Here is a 23,423-nt window from a genome sequence, read left to right as displayed (position 1 = left end):
GTTATTGCCCCCCCCCCCCCGGCTACCAACCCCTGCCCCCAGCCACCCCAGAAAAGGCACATCTGGAAGATGCGCCTATTCTGGCACTTGGCCACTCTCTTCCGACTCCCGAGTAGCGGTGGGATATGGGGTAATGAAGGGTTAATGTCACCTTGCTATTGTAAGGTGACATTAAGCCAGATTAATAATGGAGAGGCGTCAATTATGACACCTATCCATTATTAATCCAATAGTACGAAATGGTTAATAAAACACACACACATTTTTTAAAAGTATTTTAATGAAATAAAGACACAGGTTGTTGTAATATTTTATTATACTGGTAACCCATCTGATGACCCTCGTCCTGTAACAAAGGAAAAATAAAAACTCAACAATATCTCATACCTTCCGTCGCTCAGGCCAAGTCCCACGAAGTAAATCCATCTGAAGGGGTTAAATCATTTTACAGCCAGGACCTCTGCTAAAGCAGTGCTCGTGGCTGTAAAACCCCCGGGAATGAATGGATTGCAGGGGAATGACCTGTAGTTACCTTGAGTTGCGGTGATGCACCCTCTGCATCATTCATTCCATTCCATTGGGTTTCCATTCATTCCATGGGGTTTTTACAGGCACAAGCACTGCTTTAGCAGAGCTCCTGGCTGTAAAATGATTTAACCCCTTCAGATGGATTTACTTCGTGGGACTTGACCTGAGCGACGGAAGGTATGAGATATTGTTGTTTTTTTCTTTGTTACAGAACGAGAGTCTTCAGGTGGATTACCAGTATAATAAAATATTACAACAACCTGTGTCTTTATTTAATTAAAATACTTCTAAATAATGTATGTGTGTTTTATTAACCATTTCGTACTATTGGATTAATAATGGATAGGTGTCATAATTGACACCTCTCCATTATTAATCTGGCTTAATGTCACCTTACAATAGCAAGGTGACATTAACCCTTCATTACCCCATATCCCATTGTTACACGGGAATGGGAAGAGAGAGGCCAAGTGCCAGAATAGGCGCATCTTCCAGATGTGCCTTTTCTGGGGTGGCTGGGGGCAGATGTTTGCAGCCGGGGGGGCCAATAACTATAGACCCTCTCTAGGCTATTAATATCTGCCCTCAGTCACTGGCTTTACCACTCTGGCGGAGAAAATTGCGCGGGAGCCCACGCCAATTTTTTTCGCGATTTAACCCTTTATTTTACAAGCTACAGCGCCCAAATTTTGCACATACACACTACTAACATTAGTAGTGTGGAATGTGCAAAAAAAAAGGGATATGAGATGGTTTACTGTATGTAAACCATGTCTCATATCATGTCGGGTTTGTGAAGGAGAAATGAAAAGCCGGCAATTGAATTACCGGGTTTTCTATAGAACACTGCTGCATATTTCTCGCAAGTCACACTGCTGGTCCGTGTGTAATCCGTATTTTTCTCGCCCCCATAGACTTTCATTGGCGATTTTTTTTGCGCAATACGGTGACAAACGCAGCGATTTTGTACGGCCGTAGAAGACCGTATAATACGGATCCGTAAAATACGGCTGATAGGAGCTGGGCCATAGAGAATCATTGGGCCGTGTGTAATGCGTATTTTACGGGTGTATTTTCTGCGCTCATACGTCTGTAAAACTCGCCAGTGTGACACCGGCCTAAAAGTGACTTTCGAATCATATGTAGAGTGATCCGGTTAATCTAATTTGAAGTCACGGTACTCAGAAAAAGATCAGAACGGCGCTGGATACAAGAGAAACAGCGATAGTTGAATGTATTAACACACTGACATTACAGTACATACATATATACAAAGGTTTAGGGGGGAAAAAAAAGTTCATGGGAGTGCTTCTTTTAAATGTTTTATCCCCTGTGTGACTGCCTTGAATTTTAGCAAAAATCCCATTTATGACTTTTCCGAGTTGGTAAAAACATGTTCTACATTAAAATGGCTTCTCCTCAATGTGACTTCTCTGATGTCGCTCAAGATGACCTTGAAGCATAAATGATTTTCCACAATCCGAACAGGAAAAGGTTTTCTCTCCTGTGTGAGTTCTTAGATGTTCCACAAGAAAATCTTTGTGAATAAAGCATTTTCCACAATCCAAACATGAAAATGTCTTCTTCCCCGTGTGACTTCTTACATGCATAACAAGACCTGATTTCTGGCTGAAACATTTCTCACATTCCAAACATGAAAATGGCTTCTCCCCTGTGTGACTTCTTAGATGATATTTAAGTTTTGTTTTGGTAATAAAACATTTCCCACATTCTGAACATGAAAATGGTTTCTCTCCTGTGTGAATTCTCAAATGTTTAACAAGATATGAATTCTTAGTAAAACATTTATCACATTCGGAGCATGAGAAAGGTTTTTCCCCTGTGTGACTCCTTAGATGTTGCAAAAAACTTGATTTATGAGTAAAACACTTCCCACATTCAGGACATGAAAATGGTTTCTCCTGAGTGTGAGTTCTCAGATGTTCCACAAGAGATAATTTCTGTGTGAAGCATTTTCCACATTCTGTACATGAATACGGCTTCTCCCCTGTGTGAATTTTCTTGTGTTTTACAAGATCTGATTTTTGTCTAAAATCTTTCCCACATTCTGAACATGAAAAAGGCTTCTCACCTGTATGGCTTCTCAGATGTTCCACAAGTCTTGTTTTATGGATAAAACATCTTCCACATTCAGAACATGAATATGGCTTTTCTCCCGTGTGAATTCTCTGATGTTCAACAAGATTTGATTTATTGGTAAAACATCTTCCACATTCAGAGCATGAATATGGTTTTTCTCCTGTGTGAATTCTCTGATGTCTCTCAAGAGAATCTTTACGCATAAAATATTTTCCGCAATCCAGACATGAAAACGGCTTCTCCCCTGTGTGAGTTTTCTGATGTTTAACTAGATCTGATTTCTGTCTAAAATATTTTCCACATTCTAAACATGAAAATGCCTTATCCTCTGTGTGAATTCTTCGATATCTCTCAAGAAGATGTTTAAGCTTAAACCACTTCCCACATTCCATGCATGAAAATGGTTTATCTCCAGACTTTAGCACCCAGTCTTCACCTGAAAAAAAAATTAAATAATGTATATTTTATCCTTTTTATTTAAAAAAACACAGAGTGAACAAAATATGCATGAAACTACAGCACATAGAGGTATATAGGGCAGTGCATAAGGGATCTTAACCTACTTCACAATAAACAGAAAAGGCCAGCTACGAATAATAAAAATCTTATGTGCATGTATGCCACTTCTAATATAGCTCATAATTTTGATTTGGAACGGAGGGAAATATAAAAATAACAGAAATACTGCATCTGTTTTGGGATTTTATTTAACAGCATTCACCATGTGGTAAAAATGAAAAGTTTATTCTGCAGGTCAGTACAAATCTGGTGGTAATTACTTATGTATTGCTGTGCTATGTCCAAATTCAGAGCCAATGTTTCTTAATGGTACAATACTTTCAGGTTTTGTAGTTATTAGGCTATACCCACCATGCGCAAAGTAAGCGGATCATGTGCGGATGTTACCCGGGTGTGGAGGAGAGGAGACTGTCCTCCATGCCCTGGGAATAAAAAAGTTTTAATATTCACCTTCTGGCGGCCCCCGGATCCAGCCCAGGCCTTAGCGATGCTCCTGGCAGCTCCCGTTCCCAGCAATGCCTTGGGACAATGACCTGTGATGACGTAGCGGTGTGATGCTACATCATCTGGGGTCATTGTCGCAAGGCATCGCTGGGAATGGGAGTTCCCGGGAGCATCGCGAGGATCAGGATGGCTGCGGGGGCTGTCGGAAGGTGAGAATGTCACGATTTTTAATTTTTTTTAATCATTTTTAACATTCTATCTTTTATTATTGAAGCTGCATAGGCAGCATCAATAGTAAAAAGTTGGTCACACTTGTCAAACACTATGTTTGACAAGTGTGACCAACCTGTCAGTCAGTTTTCCAAGTGATGCTACAGATCGCTTGGAAAACGCTAGCATTCTGCAAGCTAATTACACTTGCAAAACGCTAGGTCAATTCCGCATGCGTATTTCCCGCAGCAGGAAGTTGCGGATTTGCCGTGGAAATTTCCCATAGCCTTACTGTAGAACATGTATTAATTTGCTGCTTTTATACATTTCTTTTACAGAATACATATACTGTAAATTAGCAATTACACTTTTTTGCACATATTATCATTCCCTATTCCTGTTTGTCCAAACATTTTTTCTCATCCTCATTACCTGCTGTCAATTACTGTTCCAATATGGTTCATAATTCTTAATGGCAATGGGCCCGATTCATTACGAGGGGCATTGTGCACACCAGTTTTAATGAACGGGATCGTTCGCCACTTAATAAATTACGCGCACCTTACAACTGTTGTGCGTCATAGCCAGAAATGGACGGGAGCATATTTCTCATGAAATTTATACCACTAAAGTGAGATAAGATTCATAAAGCAGACTGGTAGACTTAGCCACACCCTGTAAATCCCATGCACAATGCACCTTGGTGGAGCTGGCTAGAGCTGGTCTAAAAATGCCAAAAGACAAAAATTATTGAGCAACTCTGAGTTGCACCAAAAAATTATAGCATTTAGAACACTGGTGAAAACACCTTCCAGAAATCAGCACTATGTTCTTAAGTGTGACACTTGCAGATAAACGAGTCTACTTTACACTCTCCCTGCATGAACTTTACTGTGTCCCTTTAATGCTTTAATGTCCCTACCACAATCTGTCCATCAGATAACAACAGGGAACCTATATCTCATAGTTCTAATGTGTATCCTCTTCTCAAATTACATCAATTCACCCCCACAAAGCTGTGATCAAGTATTTTGCGGCCAATCAAATTCTTAGTGTGTAACCTGAAAGTGCTTAAAACTGATGCATGGATGTCCAAACCTCTAGAAACTGGCACATGGATTAAATACTCCTACAATAATAATTTAATAGTAATTTTATTTCTATAGCGCCAACATATTCCGCAGCACTTTATATTTTAGAATGGACTTGGACAGACAATAAACAAATTACAGAATAACAATAATCACATAAAACAACAGATACCAAGAAGCATGAGGGCCCTGCTGCTCGCAAGCTGCAATCTATGAGGAAATAGTGGAGACACGAGAGGTGGATGGTAATAATTGCTTTCTTTGTTCTGGCCAATGTAATGCTGCATGTACCGGTAACCAACCAGAATGTGTAAAAGTACAGACACAGAGGGCTATTAAAAGCATAAAACGTGTGAGAACATGATATCAGGGTCCTGGTTATGAAGAAAAATGTTGATTGGGCAACACAGAGATAATTAGATAAATGTGTTGAGGTGGTAGACCAGTCTGAAGAAATGCATTTTTAGGGCTCGCTTAAAACTGTGGGTATTGGTGATTAATCGAATTGTCCTGGGTAGTGCATTCCAAAGAATTGGCGCAGCACGCAAGAAGTTTTGGAGACGGGAGTGGGAGGTTTTGATTATTGAGGATCTTAACCTTAGGTCATTAGCAAAACGGGGGGCATGGGTAGGGTGGCAGACTGAGACGAGGGAAGAGATGTAGGGTGGTGCTGAACCGTGGAGCGCTTTGTGGGTGAGAGTGCTAATTATGCAAATTGTCTCTTCAGAGAGGAAGAGAACTAGAACTCTAGTGCCACCTATTGGAAGGTAGCAATCCTACAAGTCAATGTCGACCCTTTAACGAGCCTTGTCACATGACTTAGGATAATAGCCAAACCAGAATCTCAATTTGCAGACACTGTGTTTCGGGGTACTGCCCCTTGTCAGTGCAAAGTGGAGATCTGGTTTGGCTATATGAGAGGTGTCCAGAAACGATACTTCTTGGATATGGGTGAGAGTGATAAGTTTATATTGAACTCTTGAGTGGATGGGTAACCAGTGCAATGACTGGCACAAGGTAGAGGCTCCAGTGTAACGGTTGGCGAAGAATATGATTCTGGCTGCAGCATTCAAGACAGATTGGAGAAGAAAAGGTTTAGTAAGAGGGAGACCGATTAGTAGAGAGTTACAATAGTCCAGAGGAGAATGCAACAGTAAGAGTTTTTGCAAAGTCGAAAGTAAGAAAAGGTTGAATTCTAGAAATGTTTTTGAGGTGTAGATAACAAGAGCGAGCCAGTGATCGGATGTGGAGGGTGAATGAAAGTTCTGAATCAAGTATGACCTCAAGACAGCGGGCATGTTGCTGGGGATTAATGGTAGAACCACACAAAGAAATGGAAATGTTGGGCAAAGGTAGGTTAGTGGAGGGAGGAAACGCAACAAGTTCAGTTTTTGACAGGTTCAGTTTCAGATAGAGGGAGGACATGATGTTGGAGATGGTGGTAAGACAATCACTGGTGTTTTGTAATAATACAGGCATGATGTCAGGAGTAGAGGTGTATAATTGGGTGTCATCAGCATAGAGATGGTACTGGAAACCAAATCTATTGATTGTCCAATAGGGGAAATGTACAAGGAGAATAGGAGGGGGCCTAGCACTGATCCTTGAGGAACCGCAACAGTAAGGGGAAGATGAGGAGGAGGAGCCAGCAAAAGATACAGATTTAGCTGTTAGTAGATCATTAGAGACTTTAGTGAGGGCAGTTTCAGTAGAGTGTAAAGAGCGAAAACCGAATTTTAGAGGGTCAAGAAAAGAGTGATCTGAAAGAAAGCAGATTAGATTGGAGTGGACCAAGCCTTCCAGGAGTTTAGAGATGAAAGGAAGATTAGAGACGGATCTATAGTTAAGGTACCTTCACACTGAACAATTTAACAACGATAACGATAGCGATCCGTGACGTTGCAGCGTCCTGGATAGCGATATCGTTGTGTTTGACATGCTGCAGTGATCAGGATCCTGCTGTGACATCGTTGGTCGGAGCTAGAAGGCCAGCACCTTATTTCGTCGCTGGATCACCCGCTGACATCGCTGAGTCGGCGTGTGTGACGCTGATTCAGCGATGTCTTCACTGGTAACCAGGGTAAACATCGGGTTACTAAGCGCAGGGCCGCGCTTAGTAACCCGATGTTTACCCTGGTTACCAGTGTAAATTTAAAAAAAAAAAAAACACTACATACTTACATTCCGGTGTCTGTCGCGTCCCCCGGCGTCCGCTTCCCTGCACTGGGAAAGCGCCGGCTGGCCGTAAAGCAGAGCACAGCGGTGACGTCACCGCTCTGCTTTACGGCCGGCGCTTACACAGTGCAGGGAAGCGGACGCCGGGGAACGCGTCAGACACCGGAATGTAAGTATGTAGTGTTTGATTTTTTTTACATTTACACTGGTAACCAGGGTAAACATCGGGTTACTAAGCGCGGCCCTGCGCTTAGTAACCCGATGTTTACCCTGGTTACCCGGGGACTTCGGCATCATTGGTCGCTGGAGAGCTGTCTGTGTGACAGCTCTCCAGCGACCACACAACGACGAAACAGCGACGCTGCACCGATCGGCATCGTTGTCTATATCGCTGCAGCGTCGCTTAATGTGACGGTACATTAAGAAGCAGTTTTGGTCGAGGGATGGTTTTTTTAAGTAATGGATGTATAATGGCATGTTTGAATGGGAAAGATACCAGAAAGAGAGAGGTTGAATAGCTTTGTCAGGTGAGTTGTGACAGCAGGGAAATGGGAGTGGAGGAGATGTGAAGCAATAGGGTCACTGGTGCAAGTAGTAGTAGGGCGAGAAGATGCAAAGAGCCTAATCACTTCTTCTTCAATGACTGGTTTTAAGACAGAGAGTGAGCTAGATGCGGTGGGGGTGGGAGGACAGTGCATGGTATGAGGGGATTGGGAGAAAATTTCCTGTCGGATATGGTCAATTTTTTTCTATGAAATAATTGGCCAGATCGTCAGGGCAGAGATCCATGGTTAGGGCCTGCACTCTTGGATTTAGTAAGGAATCAAAAGTGTCAAAGAGAGGTTTAGGATTATTGGATAGTCAGGTGATGAGGGTGTTGAATTAGGTTTTCTTGGAGAGGTGAAGAGAAGAGTTGTATGTTTTAAGCATAAACTTTTAATGGATAAAATCTTCTGGCAGATTGGATTTTGTCCACAACTTTTCGGCACACCTGGAGAACCGCTGTAGGAAACTTGTTTGCAGTGCGTGCCAGGGTTGTCGCTGTCTGTGCCGGGTTGTTCTATGTATAGGAGGTGCAGCTTTATCCAGGGCATTTTGCAGTGATTCATTATAATGTTTTAGAACATGAGAGGGAGGAGATTGGAGCCAATGATGGCTGCAAATTCTTCTTATGGTTTTGGGTGTTAATGGCCTGTATATTTCTATAAATGTGGAAAGTGAAGGTGTCCTGAGCGGGGTGACAGCTCTAAACAGAGAAAGAATATTTAGCACATAGGTCCAATTCCAAGAAGGAAACCCACTCTTCCGCCATGTCTGTTGCCTGAGTGAGGAGTGTGGGTAAATTGGAGGCCACCGTAACTCAGTGCAGCAGGGGAGGCCATGTCAGGGGGCGTCAGCCAGGTCTCAGTGAGGGCCAGGAAGGAAAGGTTGCTGGAAGTAAAGAGATCGTGGATCATGTGGAGCTTGTTGCAGACGGAGCGGGCATTCCAAAGTGCCCCAGAGAGAGGAAGCAGGGGGGTGGGGGTCAGTGACACATATTTATGTGTGAGGGATTGCGGTAGGTTTTTTTTTAGTGTGAGAAGGATAGGGGTGAGGATTAGTGGGATGTATGAGGTGGGGGGCAGGATTGGGAATATGTCGCCAGCAGTGAGAATGAGCAGAGAAAGGGAAAGCAGGTGGGTAAAGGAGAGTGATCGGCTTATATTATATTTTGGTAGGAGAGGTCTGAGGTTAAAGAGCAGGTCTGCAGATGAAGCAAGGTGGCGGGGTAAGAGAGAGGGGGAGATAGTTATGTGGTTTGAGGGTGCGCGGGAATGTGGTTAGTGGAGGAGAGTGAGGATTAGTGGAGCAAAAACGGTGGGGGAAAATGTGAGCATCGTTAAAGAGCTGGGGAGGAAAAGAAAGGCAAGTAAATTTAGAAGACAGTGATTAGTCTTACCGTCTGGCTGATTTCTGGACTATTTCTGATGATACACTTAAAATATGTCACTTCAAATGATGTCACATCTGACCGAGGTATGAAAACATTAGATATTTCACAAAAACTTAAGAGTGATCATCATACTGTGAAGAGATTTGTGACTGAAACAGAACACAGAGTTCATGCAGATAAAGGCATAATGAGGAAGGTTTTTGCCAGACAAATTCATTGGATTAAGAGAGCAGCTGCCAAAATAACATTACAAAGCAGCAAACAGCTATTTGAAGCTGCTGGTACCTCTGGAGAACCTCAAGGTGTAGGATCCTTCAAAGGCTTGCTGAGGTGCATAAACCTACTATTTTGCCACAAGCAGAAACGGTTGCAGTGGGCCCAGACATACACGAAGACTAATTTTCAAAACAGTCTTGTTTACTGATGAGTGTCGAGCAACCCTGGATGGTACATATAAATGAAGTAGTGGATGGTTGGTGGATGGCCACCATGTCCCAACAAGGCTGCGACGTCAGCAAGGAGGTGGAGGAATCATGTTGTGGGCCGGAATCATGGGGAAACAGCTGGTAGGGCCCTTTAAGGTTCATGAAGGTGTGAAAATGACCTCTGCAAAGTATATAGTTTCTGACTGACAACTTTCTTCCATGGTATAAAAAGCAGAAACGTGCCTTCAGAAGCAAAATCATCTTCATGCTGACAATGCACCATCTCATGCTGCAAAGAATACCTCTGAGTCATTGGCTGCTATGGGCATAAAAGGAGATAAACTCCTGGTGTGGCCACCATCTTCCCCTGTCCTCAACCCTATAGAGAACCTTTGGAGGATCATCAAGCAAAAGATCTATGAGGGTTAGGGTTAGGGTTCACATCAAAACAGCAGCTCTGGGAGGCTATTCTGACTTCATGCAAAGAAATACAAGCAGAAACTCTCCAAAAACTCACAAGTTCAATGGATGCAGGAATTGTGAAGGTGATATCAAAGAAGGGTCCTATGTTACATGTAACTTGGCCTGTTAGGAGGTTTTGGAGTTAAATAGCTTTTTGTTCAGTGAATGTGACCTGCTAATGCTGCAAATTCCACAAATGAGCATTTGTAGTTCTTTAAAACATATCAAATGTTTAGAAATTCTACTGTGCCTAATAATCTGGAACAGTGCATTGTGGGGTTTTATTCATTTTGGAGATTATACTGTTATCATTAGGAGGTTTCTTCAATAAAATTCGATGTATACTCTAACGGGTGATGACTTTTATTAGACTGACTGTCATTTTCACTGACCATTTAGGAAAATCCGAGAAAAATGTCATTTGCATAATAATTTGGAACATGGTGTACATTGAAATCCAATTATGCGGTAAACGTCAAAAAAGTAAGGTACTAAGTTAGCATTTATTGATCAAAGAGCGCCAAAGCCATTCAATCAAGTCAAGGTGTGCTTAAATAAGGGTGGTACCTAAAAACTAATCTCATACCTCTCCATGTGCCAAACTATGCCTCATCTGAATGAGGAGTAAAAAGAAACCAAGTATAGCATGCAATTCAACCTTGTGTGGAAAAGATGGGCAGAAAAGGGTGCTAAGCCCTGAAAGTGACCAAATCCCGCAATATGTACAACAAAAAGAAAAAATTGAAAACAGAAAAATATAGATAAAATAGGTCCCACACAGCCATATTTCCCACACAAGATTTTAATTGGGAGCTATACTTGGTTTCCTTTCACTCCTCACTCAGATGAGGCTGGTTTGGCTCATGGAGAGTTGTGACATTAGTGTTTAGGGACCATCCATATTTAGGTACACCTTGACATGGTTGGATAGCTTTTACACTCTTTTAGCAAAAAACGCTAAGCATCTTGTTTTTGACGTTTACAGCAATATTGGAGTTCATGTATCATTAATCGCAGTGTGCTGACGCATCGTGTATGTAGGTCTGTATATTGGCCATATAGCGGATTCATGCACCTGTGCATTACTTTGATACTAAAGGTGTGCGGGCCCTATTTTTTTGTATCTTGCTCTCTCTGCCATGTCCAGGCAGTGCAGCTGGGGTGTGATACTTGTAGCTTGAAACTGAGAACTCTACTTCTACGTGTATCTGTAGGCATACTCATTGGTGCTGTATCTTTTTGTAAAACTTTTCACTCCTTCTGCAAAGTAATGATTTATCTATTACCTTTTTGGACAACTTTCTTTACAGCCTAAGTACACTGCTCAAAAAAATAAAGGGAACACTTAAACAACAGAATATAACTCCAAGTAAATCAAACTTCTGTGAAATCAAACTGTCCACTTAGGAAGCAACACTGATTGACAATCAATTTCACATGCAGTTGTGCAAATGGAATAGAGAACAGATGGAAATTATTGGCAATTATCAAGACCCCCTCAATAAAGGAGTGGTTCTGTGTTATGATCCGGTGACCTTGGAGCCACATGAGACTTTCTCTGGAGTAGGTGGTACCTGTACTGACCGCAAACCCTAAACTGACACCGCAACTAGAAGTAGCCGTGGGGCGTACCTAACACGTCCTAGACACCTCGACACAGCCGGAGGACTAAATACCCCTAGAGATGGAAATGGGAATTCTATCTTGCCTCAGAGCAGAACCCCAAAGGATAGGCAGCCCCCCACAAATATTGACTGTGAGTATAAGAGGAAAGACACACGCAGGCAGAAAACAGGATTTAGCAAAAGAGGCACTTCTAGCTAAATAGAAAAGGATAGGATAGAATTCTAAGCGGTCAGTATTAAAACCCTAAAAATATCCACAGCAGATAATACAAATATTCGACATCTAACTAAAGACATAGAATGTATATCTGCATCTCCAGAGAATCCAGCATGACTGAAAAATCCAAACAAAGTCTAAGCTGGACAAAAACAAAATGAATTGCACTGAATTATAAAGCACACTGCATGTGTGCTGCAGAGACAAAAAACCAGACACTTATCTTAGCTGAATTGACAGCAGGGCATGAGGAGCCAGACAGAGATGCAATCCCTCCAAGAACAATGGACAACTGGCAAGGACTAATGGATCCTGCACACCTAAATACCTAGTAGAGCTGCAATCAGCAGAAACACCTGCCCTGGATTACAACCCAGAGACAACTGCACTACCACAAACAACCACCGGAGGGAGCCCAAGAGCAGAATTCACAACAGTTCTGCAGGTGGGGACCACAGACCACATCTCAGTACCAATGCTTTCTGGCTGATGTTTTGGTCACTTTTGAATGTTGGTTGTGCTTTCACACTCGTGGTACCATGAGACAGACTCTACAACCCACACAAGTGGCTCAGGTAGTGCAGCTCATGCAGGATGGCACATCAATGCGAGCTGTGGCAAGAAGGTTTGCTATTTCTGTCAGCGTAGTGTCCAGAGGCTGGAGGCGCTACCAGGAGACAGGCCAGTACACCAGGAGACGTGGAGGGGGCCATAGGAGGGCAACAACCCAGCAGCAGGACCGCTACATCAGCCTTTGTGCAAGGAGGAACAGGAGGAGGACTGACAGAGCCCTGAAAAATGACCTCCAGCAGGCCACAAATGTGCATGTGTCTGCACAAACGGTTGGAAACCGACTCCATGACTATGGTATGAGCGCCCGATGTCCACAGATGGGGTTGTGCTCACAGCCCAACACCGTGCAGGACACTTGGCATTTGCCACAGAACACCAGGATTGGCAAATTCGCCACTGGCACCCTGTGCTCTTCACAGATGAAAGCAGGTTCACACTGAGCAATGTGACAGACGTGACAGAGTCTGGAGACGCCATGGAGAGCGATCTGCTGCCTGCAACATCCTTCTGCATGACCGGTTTGGCAGTGGGTCAGTAATGGTGTGAAGTGGCATTTTTTTGGAGGGCCGCACAGCCCTCCATGTGGTCGCCAGAGGTAGCCTGACTACCATTAGCTACCGAAATGAGATTCTCAGACCCCTTGTGAGACCATATGCTGGTGCGGTTGATCCTAGGTTCCTCCTAATGCAGGACAATGCCAGACCTCATGTGGTTGGAGTGTGTCAGCAGTTCCTGCAAGATGAAGGCATTGAAGCTATGGACTGGCCCGCCCGTTCCCCAGACCTGAATCTGATTGAACACATCTGGGACATCATGTCTCGCACCATCCACCAACGTCACGCTGCACCACAGACTGTCCAGTAGTCGGCGGATGCTTTAGTCCAGGTCTGAGAGGAGATCCCTCAGGAGACCATCCGCTGCCTCATCAGGAGCATGCCCAGGCGTTGAAGGGAGGTCATACAGGCACGTGGAGGCCACACACACACAACAGAACATCATTTCCTTGTCTTGAGGCATTTCCACTGAAGTTGGATCAGCCTGTAATTTGGATTTCCACTTTGATTTTGAGCATCATTCCAAATCCAGACCTCCATGGGATATTCATTTTGATTTACGTTGATCATTTTTATGTATTTTTTTTCTCAACACATTCCACTATGCAGTGAATAAAGATTTGCAACTGAAATATTTAATTCAGTGATATCTAGGATGTGGTATTTTAGTGTTCTCTTTATTTTTTTGAGCAGTGTATATTGGTGAATGGAGACCACAAGGAATGGGCTAAGATTTATCAGGAATGTCACGAGGAGCTGTTGTCTCGAGATGCGTCACATCTGCAGCGGGTTATAGCAGCCAGAGTGGTACTGCTAAGCAATAAAGATACTATTCATGAAGAGAAGAATAGTCTTGAGACTGCAAGAGTCAGTAATAGTGTCATTTTGTGGTGAATTTCGAATAGTGTTGTGTTGAGCAATTTAGATTGTTTCATTGGTTTGTTGCAAACACCAGCTAGTTTGTAAATCTTTCTAATACACCTAATTTGCAAAGGGAGTGGAGTGAATAATTCTCATTGGAAATATATAGGTATAGGGTGGGAATAAAAAAGATTTAAGAAAAGTTCTTACCATTCACTGACAACGTTATTGGATCTTCCAGTCTATTACTCATTCCACCATCACTTTCCTGCAAAAAAACAGAAGAGAACAGAATATATGAAAAATTAGGAAAAAATTGATCTTAATTTATACTGTATCAGAATGAAGGTGAAATGTCCATAGACATCATGAAACAATCTGACCTAAATTGAGAATGACAGTTTTTACAGGAGCGACGCCTCATCTCAATGCTGGTAACTGAACCCTCTAACGTTCAGAAAAATCTTCTATCCTTGTGGAGGTCTTACTATGAACAGCTGTTCACTGCTTATCTCATTAGTATATCAGAACCAATGCACAGATATCTACATGTTAGGGCAGTCTCACACGTCCAGATAATTCCGGTACCGGAAAAAATCAGTACCGGAGTTATCCGTGTCCGTGTGCCCGTGAGCTCACGTAGGCCATACGTGCGGCACACGTGTGCCGCCCGTGTGCCAAGTGGGTACCACACGGAGCGTGCTGGAGACAGCGCTAAAGTTTAGCGCTGTCCCCTGCATCGTGCTGATGCCGCGAGTCATATCTTCTGTGCAGCAGCGTTTGCTGCATAGAAGATATGAATAATAGTGTTTAAAAGAAAGATCTATCTGTCCGCCGCCCTCCCACCCCCTGTGCGCCCCCCCGCTGTTCTGAAAATACTCACCCGCCTCCCTCGTTGGCTGTCGCTGCTTCCTGTCCTGGCTGTACCTTCTCCTGTATGCGGTCACGTGGGGCCGCTCATTTACAGTCATGAATAGGCGGCTCCACCCCTATGGGAGGTGGAGCCGCATATTCATGACTGTAATCGGCGGCCCCACATGACCGCATACAGTAGACGGTGCAGCCAGGACAGGAAGCAGCGACAGCCAACGAGGGAAGCGGGTATTTTCAGAACAGCGGGGGGGCGCACAGGGGGTGGGAGGGCGGCGGACAGATAGATCTTTCTTTTAAACACTATTATTCATATCTTCTATGCAGCAAACGCTGCTGCACAGAAGATATGAATCGCGGCTTCAGCACCATGTGGGGGGGACAGCGCTTACTGTAGCGCTGTCTCCTGCACGCCACACGGAGAAAGTCCGTGTGAGGTACGTGTTTTACACGGATCCATTGACTTTAATGGGTCCGTGTAATACGTGCGCTCCCACGAACACTGATGTCTCCGTGTTTGGTAAACGGAGACACGGTCCGCAAAAAATCAATGACATCTGCACAGATGCATTGATTTTAATGTGTCTACGTGTGTCAGTGGCTCCGGTACGTGAGGAAACTGTCACCTCACATACCGGAGCCACTGACGTGTGAAACCGGCCTTAGAGGACTTCCAGAAATCTCAGCTTCACCCACCTCATCGTCCTGCAGGACATTTCTCTTTTCCTTCTCATCCAGGCAGTATAAAGGACGTGGCCATCTCTCTGCTGAATCTCTCTGACAGCAACGATCTATAGGAGATAAAGTCGGAATGCATCATCTATAGGTGATCATCAGAAAATGGGGCATCTAGGAGAACCTCAGCCCAGATCTCCCCTATTATCAGGATAGTCTCCTATTACCTGGAGATGAGAGCAGCTGATGGTCCTCCACCATAAAGTTCTTGTACTGATCCTTGTGTCCAGTTATATAATCCCACTCCTCCAGGGAGAAATAAATAGCAACATCCTGACACCTGAGAAGAACCTGACAACCAACAAGGCAGACATCACACAGAATCCTCCAGTATACACTGTATAATCTCCAAGCAGTCTCTTCTCATCACCCAGAATCCTCCAGTGTATCCTGTATAATCTCTCAGCAGTCTCCTCTCATCACCCAGAATCCTCCAGTGTATCCTGTATAATCTCCCAGCAGTCTCCTCTCATCACCCAGAATCCTCCAGTGTATACTGTATGATCTCCCAGCAGTCACCTCTCCTCTCATCACCCAGAATCCTCCAGTGTATACTGTATAATCTCCCAGCAGTCTCCTGTCATCACCCGGAATCCTCCAGTGTACCCTGTATAATCTCCCAGCAGTCTCCTTTCATCCTCCAGTGTATACTGTATAATCTCCCAGCAGTCTCCTCTCATCCTCCAGTGTATCTATATATATAACTGTCTAAGGGTTTTTCTGTCTGTCTGTCTGTCTGTCCTGGAAATCCCGCGACTCTGATTGGTCGAGGCCGCCTGGGCCTTGACCAATCAGCGACGGGCACAGTATCGACGTAGATGTCATAATGGAAATCCCGCGTCTCTGATTGGTCGAGGCCGCCAGGCCTCGACCAATCAGCGACGGGCACAGTCTGTCGCGAATTCGCCTTGACCAATCAGCGACGGGCACAGTATCGACGTAGATGTCATAATGGTTGCCATGGCGACGATGATGTCATAAAGGTTGCCTCGACCAATCAGCGACGGGCACAGTCTGCGAATTCTGGAATCATCAGTGTCCATATACTACGGGGACATGCATATTCTAGAATACCCGATGCGTTAGAATCGGGCCACAATCTAGTACTATATAATCTCCCAGCAGTCTCCTCTCATCACCCAGAATCCTCCAGCGTATACTGTATAATCTCCCAGCAGTCTCCTCTCATCCAATCAGTGACGGGCACAGCATGGCAAGGATGATGTCATAAAGGTTGCCTCGACCAATCAGCAACGGGCACAGTCTGCCGCGAATTCGCCTCGACCAATCAGCGACGGGCACAGTATCGACGTAGATGTCATAATGGTTGCCATGGCGACGATGATGTCATAAAGGTTGCCTCGACCAATCAGCGACGGGCACAGCATGGCGACGATGATGTCATAAAGGTTGCCTCGACCAATCAGCGACGGGCACAGTCTGCCACGAATTCGCCTTGACCAATCAGGCACAGTATCGACGTAGATGTCATAATGGTTGCCATGGCGACGATGATGTCATAAAGGTTGCCTCGACCAATCAGCGACGGGCACAGTCTGCGAATTCTGGAATCATCATTGTCCATATACTACGGGGACATGCATATTCTAGAATACCCGATGCGTTAGAATCGGGCCACAATCTAGTACTATATAATCTCCCAGCAGTCTCCTCTCATCACCCAGAATCCTCCAGTGTATACTGTATAATCTCCCAGCAGTCTCCTCTCATCACCCAGAATCCTCCAGTGTTAACTGTATAATCTCCCAGCAATCTCCTCTAATCACCCAGAATCCTCCAGTGTATCTATCTATATATATAATTGTCTAAGGGTTTTTCCGTCTGTCTGTCTGTCTGTCTGTCTGTCTGTCTTGGAAATCCCGCGTCTCTGATTGGTCGAGGCCGCCAGGCCTCGACCAATCAGTGACGGGCACAGCATGGCGAGGATGATGTCATAAAGGTTGCCTCGACCAATCAGCAACGGGCACAGTCTGCCGCAAATTTGCCTCGACCAATCAGCGACGGGCACAGTATCGACGTAGATATCATAATGGTTGCCATGGCGACGATGATGTCATAAAGGTTGCCTCGACCAATCAGCGACAGGCACGGTCTTGTTGTGAACTCTGTTTTCATGCTCCCTCTTGTGGTCACTGGTGGTATGGTGTGACTTTTGCTTTGGGCTCCCCCTGGTGGCTTTGTTTGTTATCCTGCTGGTCTCTGGCTATCAGCTGGTTCGTTATCCTCTGGGAGGTTCCTATATAGCTCTGTTTTACTACCACTTGTTGCCGGCTGTCGATGTAATCAGTGCTACTCAGATTCCTTCTGACTACCTCACTCCCAGTCCATCCAGGACAAGCTAAGTTTTGTTTGCTCATTTTTTGATCAGCAGTGTTTATCATGTTTTCTTGTCCAGCTTGCTAAAATGTGATTCCCTCACTTGCTGGATGCTCTAGTGGACTGAGTTTCTCCCCACACACCATTAGTTGGTGCGTGGGTTCTTGAAATCTCAGGATGGATATTTTGTAAGGGTTTTTTATTGATCGCATAGACCCCTGCTCTATTTTCTGCTTTCTAGTACTAGTGGGCCTCTTTTGCTGAATCTGATTTCATCCCTACGTATGTGCCTTCTTCTTACTTCACCGTTAATATTTGTTGGGGGCTTCTATATCTTTGGGGATTATTTCTCTGGAGGCAAGCGAGGTCTTTCGTTCTCTTTAGGGGTAGCTAGTTCCTCAGGCTGGCTCGAGACGTCTAGGAATTTTTTAGGCACGTTCGCTGGCTACCTCTAGTTGTGTTGGATAGGTTCAGATTTGCGATCAGTCCAGTTACCATCTCCCTAGAGCTTGTCCATAGATTATTCACTTGCTGGTCTATTCGTGATCCTCAGCCACTAAGGATCATAACAGTACAGCCGGCCTGTAAAGTGTTAATTGCATGGCAGAAGCAGGAGAAAAGAAGCCTTGAGAATTTTTTTTTTTTTTTTTTGCCTTGTGTCTAGCTGCTGTGGCTAGCTTCTCTCCTCCTCTTAATCTTGGTGTGGCTCTGAGTTCAGCTGCTGACATGGATGTCCAGAGCTTGGCTTCCAGTCTGGATCATCTTGCTGCTAGGGTTCAAAGTATTCAGGATTTTGTTGTTCACAGTCCTATGTCAGAGCCTAGAATACCTATTCCGGAGTTGTTTTCTGGAGATAGATCTAGGTTCCTGAATTTTAGGAACAATTGTAAGTTGTTTCTTTCTTTGAAACCTCGTTCCTCTGGTGATGCCGTTCAGCAAGTTAAGATTATCATTTCCTTTTTGCGTGGTGACCCTCAAGATTTGGCCTTCGCATTGGCGCCAGGGGATCCTGCATTGCTTAGTGTAGATGCGTTTTTTCTAGCCATTGGATTGCTCTATGAGGAACCTAATCTTGAGAACCAGGCTGAAAAAACGTTATTGGCCCTCTCGCAGGGGCAAGATGAAGCAGAGGTGTACTGCCAGAAATTTCGGAAATGGTCGGTGCTTACTCAGTGGAATGAGTGTGCCCTGGCTGCAAATTTCAGAGAAGGTCTTTCTGAAGCCATTAAGAATGTCATGGTGGGGTTCCCTACGCCTGCAGGTCTGAATGAGTCAATGACTCTGGCCATTCAGATTGATCGGCGTTTGCGGGAGCGCAAACCTGTGCACCATTTGGCGGTGTCTTCTGAACAGACACCTGAATCTATGCAATGTGACAGAATTCTGACCAGAAGTGAACGGCAAAATTATAGACGGCAAAATGGGTTGTGCTTTTACTGTGGTGACTCAGCTCATGTTATCTCAGCATGCTTTAAGCGCAAAAAAAAGGTTGATACATCTGTCACCATTGGTACTTTACAGCCTAAGTTCATTTTGTCTGTTACCCTGATTTGTTCCCTGTCATCTTACCCGGTTAATGCTTTTGTAGATTCAGGTGCCGCCCTGAGTCTGATGGATTGGTCATTTGCCAGGCGCTGTGGTTTTGATTTGGAGCCTTTAAAATTCCCTATTCCACTAAGGGGAATTGATTCTACACCATTGGCTACGAATAGACCTCAGTACTGGACACAAGTGACCATGTGCATGACTCCTGTTCATCAGGAGGTGATTCGTTTTCTTGTACTGCATAATTTGCATGATGTCGTCGTGTTGGGTCTACCATGGTTGCAGACTCATAATCCAGTCTTGGATTGGAAAGCTATGTCGGTGTCAAGTTGGGGTTGTCAGGGAATTCATGGTGACGCTCCTGTGGTGTCAATTGCTTCGTCCACTCCTTCTGAAGTCCCTACGTTTTTGTCAGACTACCAGGATGTATTTGAGGAGCCCAAACTCAATTCTCTACCTCCTCATAGGGACTGTGATTGTGCTATAAATTTGATTCCTGGTAGTAAGTTTCCTAAGGGACGACTTTTCAATTTATCTGTGCCGCAGCATGCTGCCATGCGGAGTTATATAAAGGAGTCTTTAGAGAAGGGACATATTCGCCCGTCCTCATCCCCTCTTGGTGCAGGATTCTTTTTTGTGGCTAAAAAGGATGGTTCACTGAGACCCTGTATTGATTATCGCCTTTTGAATAAAATCACGGTCAAATTTCAGTATCCTTTGCCATTGTTAACTGATTTGTTTGCTCGCATTAGGGGGTCTAGTTGGTTCACCAAGATAGATCTTCGTGGTGCGTATAACCTTGTGCGTATAAAACAGGGTGATGAATGGAAAACTGCATTTAATACGCCTGAAGGCCATTTTGAGTACTTGGTGATGCCTTTTGGACTTTCTAATGCTCCTTCAGTCTTTCAGTCCTTTATGCATGACATCTTCCGTGAATATCTGGATAAGTTTATGATTGTGTATCTGGATGATATTCTGTTTTTTTCGGATGATTGGGAGTCTCATGTTAAGCAGGTCAGGATGGTCTTTCAGGTCCTGCGTGACAATGCTTTATTTGTGAAGGGCTCAAAATGTCTTTTTGGAGTCCAGAAGATTTCTTTTTTGGGTTTCATTTTTTCTCCTTCTACTATTGAGATGGACCCAGTCAAGGTTCAGGCTATTCATGACTGGACGCAGCCTACATCTGTTAAGAGTCTTCAGAAGTTCTTGGGTTTTGCTAATTTTTACCGTCGCTTCATAGCTAATTTTTCTGGCGTTGTTAAGCCTTTGACGGATTTGACCAAGAAGGGTTCTGATGTGACTAATTGGTCTTCTGCGGCTGTGGAGGCCTTTCGGGAGCTGAAGCGTCGGTTTTCTTCGGCTCCGGTCTTATGTCAGCCAGATGTCTCACTTCCCTTCCAGGTGGAGGTTGATGCTTCCGAGATTGGAGCGGGGGCTGTTTTGTCGCAGAGAAGCCCCGATGGCACTGTGATGAAGCCATGTGCTTTCTTTTCAAGAAAGTTTTCACCTGCCGAGCGGAATTATGATGTCGGTAATCGGGAGCTGTTGGCTATGAAGTGGGCATTTGAGGAGTGGCGACATTGGCTCGAGGGAGCTAAACATCGTGTGGTGGTCTTGACTGATCACAAGAATTTGATTTATCTCGAGTCGGCCAAGCGACTAAATCCCAGACAGGCTCGTTGGTCGTTGTTTTTCTCTCGTTTTGATTTCATGGTCTCGTACCTGCCGGGTTCGAAGAATGTGAAGGCTGATGCTCTTTCTAGGAGTTTTGTGCCTGACTCTCCTGGAGATTCAGAGCCGGCTGGTATCCTTAGAGAAGGGGTGATTTTGTCTGCCATCTCCCCAGATTTGCGACGTGTGCTGCAAGAGTTTCAGGCGGATAGACCTGACCGCTGTCCACCAGAGAGACTGTTTGTCCCGGATAGATGGACCAACAGAGTCATCTCTGAGGTTCATTCTTCGGTGTTGGCGAGCCATCCTGGAATATTTGGTACCAGAGACTTGGTGGCCAGGTCTTTTTGGTGGCCTTCCTTGTCGCGGGATGTGCGTTCCTTTGTGCAGTCTTGTGGAATTTGTGCTCGGGCTAAGCCTTGCTGTTCTCGTGCCAGTGGTTTGCTGTTACCTTTGTCTGTCCCGAAGAGGCCTTGGACGCACATTTCCATGGATTTTATTTCAGATCTCCCTGTCTCTCAGAGAATGTCTGTCATCTGGGTGGTGTGTGATCGTTTTTCTAAGATGGTCCATTTGGTGCCACTGTTTTTTCAAAATGTGGTTCGTTTGCACGGGATTCCTGAGAACATTGTTTCTGACAGAGGATCCCAGTTTGTGTCTAGATTTTGGCGGACCTTTTGTGCTAAGTTGGGCATTGAATTGTCTTTTTCGTCGGCCTTCCATCCTCAGACGAATGGCCAAACCGAGCGAACTAATCAGACCTTGGAGACTTATTTAAGATGTTTTGTTTCTGCTGACCAGGATGACTGGGTTACTTTTTTGCCGTTGGCCGAGTTTGCCCTTAATAATCGGGCTAGTTCTGCTACTTTGGTTTCTCCTTTTTTTTGTAATTCGGGGTTTCATCCTCGTTTTTCCTCGGGTCAGGTGGAGCCTTCTGACTGTCCTGGAGTGGATGTTGTGGTGGATAGGTTGCATAAGATTTGGAATCATGTGGTGGACAATTTGAAGTTGTCACAAGAGAAGGCTCAGCTCTTTGCCAACCGCCGTCGCTGTGTGGGTCCCCGACTTTGCGTTGGGGACTTGGTGTGGTTGTCTTCTCGCTTCGTTCCTATGAAGGTCTCCTCTCCTAAGTTCAAGCCTCGGTTTATCGGTCCTTATAAGATTCTGGAAGTCCTTGGCCCTGTGTCATTCCGTCTGGACCTCCCGGCATCATTTGCTATTCATAATGTGTTCCATCGCTCGTTGTTGCGGAGGTATGTGGTACCTGTGGTTCCTCCGGTTGAGCCTCCTGCCCCGGTGCTGGTTGAGGGAGAATTGGAGTACGTGGTGGAGAAGATCTTGGATTCTCGTGTTTCTAGATGGAGGCTCCAGTATTTGGTCAAGTGGAAGGGCTATGGTCAGGAGGATAATTCTTGGGTTGTCGCCTCTGATGTTCATGCGGCCGATTTGGTTCGTGCCTTCCATGTGGCTCATCCTGATCGCCCTGGGGGTTTTCATGAGGGTTCGGTGACCCCTCCTTAAGGGGGGGGGGGTACTGTTGTGAACTCTGTTTTCAGGCTCCCTCTTGTGGTCACTGGTGGTATGGTGTGACTTTTGCTTTGGGCTCCCCCTGGTGGCTTTGTTTGTTATCCTGCTGGTCTCTGGCTATCAGCTGGTTCGTTATCCTCTGGGAGGTTCCTATATAGCTCTGTTTTACTACCACTTGTTGCCGGCTGTCGATGTAATCAGTGCTACTCAGATTCCTTCTGACTACCTCGCTCCCAGTCCATCCAGGACAAGCTAAGTTTTGTTTGCTCATTTTTTGATCAGCAGTGTTTATCATGTTTTCTTGTCCAGCTTGCTAAAATGTGATTCCCTCGCTTGCTGGATGCTCTAGTGGACTGAGTTTCTCCCCACACACCATTAGTTGGTGCGTGGGTTCTTGAAATCTCAGGATGGATATTTTGTAAGGGTTTTTTATTGATCGCATAGACCCCTGCTCTATTTTCTGCTTTCTAGTACTAGTGGGCCTCTTTTGCTGAATCTGATTTCATCCCTACGTATGTGCCTTCTTCTTACTTCACCGTTAATATTTGTTGGGGGCTTCTATATCTTTGGGGATTATTTCTCTGGAGGCAAGCGAGGTCTTTCATTCTCTTTAGGGGTAGCTAGTTCCTCAGGCTGGCTCGAGACGTCTAGGAATTTTTTAGGCACGTTCGCTGGCTACCTCTAGTTGTGTTGGATAGGTTCAGATTTGCGATCAGTCCAGTTACCATCTCCCTAGAGCTTGTCCTTAGTTTATTCACTTGCTGGTCTAGTCGTGATCCTCAGCCACTAAGGATCATAACACGGTCTGCCGCGAATTCTGGAATCATCATTGTCCATATACTACGGGGACATGCATATTCTAGAATACCCGATGCGTTAGAATCGGGCCACAATCTTGTACTGTATAATCTCCCAGCAGTCTCCTCTCATCACCCAGAATCCTCCAGTGTACACTGTATAATCTCCCAGCAGTCTCCTCTCCTCTCATCATCCAGAATCCTCCAGTGTATCTACTATA

At 44.8% G+C, this 23,423-nt stretch overlaps 1 protein-coding gene across 3 annotated transcripts in view; it reads right to left on the bottom strand.

Moving 5' to 3' along the window:
- Positions 1-1,736: 1,736 nt before the first annotated feature.
- Positions 1,737-23,423, bottom strand: part of LOC143801368 (uncharacterized) — a 105,834-nt gene continuing 84,147 nt past the window's right edge. For 2 of the 3 annotated variants that reach the window (XM_077281243.1, XM_077281244.1), the window contains exons 4-7: positions 15,490-15,613; positions 15,284-15,378; positions 13,928-13,985; positions 1,737-3,064 (exon numbers count right to left, since the gene is read on the bottom strand). In XM_077281243.1, the coding sequence (XP_077137358.1) occupies positions 1,932-3,064; positions 13,928-13,985; positions 15,284-15,378; positions 15,490-15,613 (1,410 nt within the window). In that variant the 3' untranslated portion in view covers positions 1,737-1,931. The remainder of the gene's footprint in view (positions 3,065-13,927; positions 13,986-15,283; positions 15,379-15,489; positions 15,614-23,423) is intronic. The other variant, XM_077281245.1, reaches the window with a different exon arrangement.

The sequence above is a fragment of the Ranitomeya variabilis genome, chromosome 1 (genome assembly GCF_051348905.1).
Source record: "Ranitomeya variabilis isolate aRanVar5 chromosome 1, aRanVar5.hap1, whole genome shotgun sequence".
In the NCBI taxonomy this organism is placed as follows: domain Eukaryota; kingdom Metazoa; phylum Chordata; class Amphibia; order Anura; family Dendrobatidae; genus Ranitomeya; species Ranitomeya variabilis.
The sequence above is the reverse complement of the archived record's forward strand: the minus strand, read 5'-3'. Positions and strand labels throughout refer to the sequence as shown.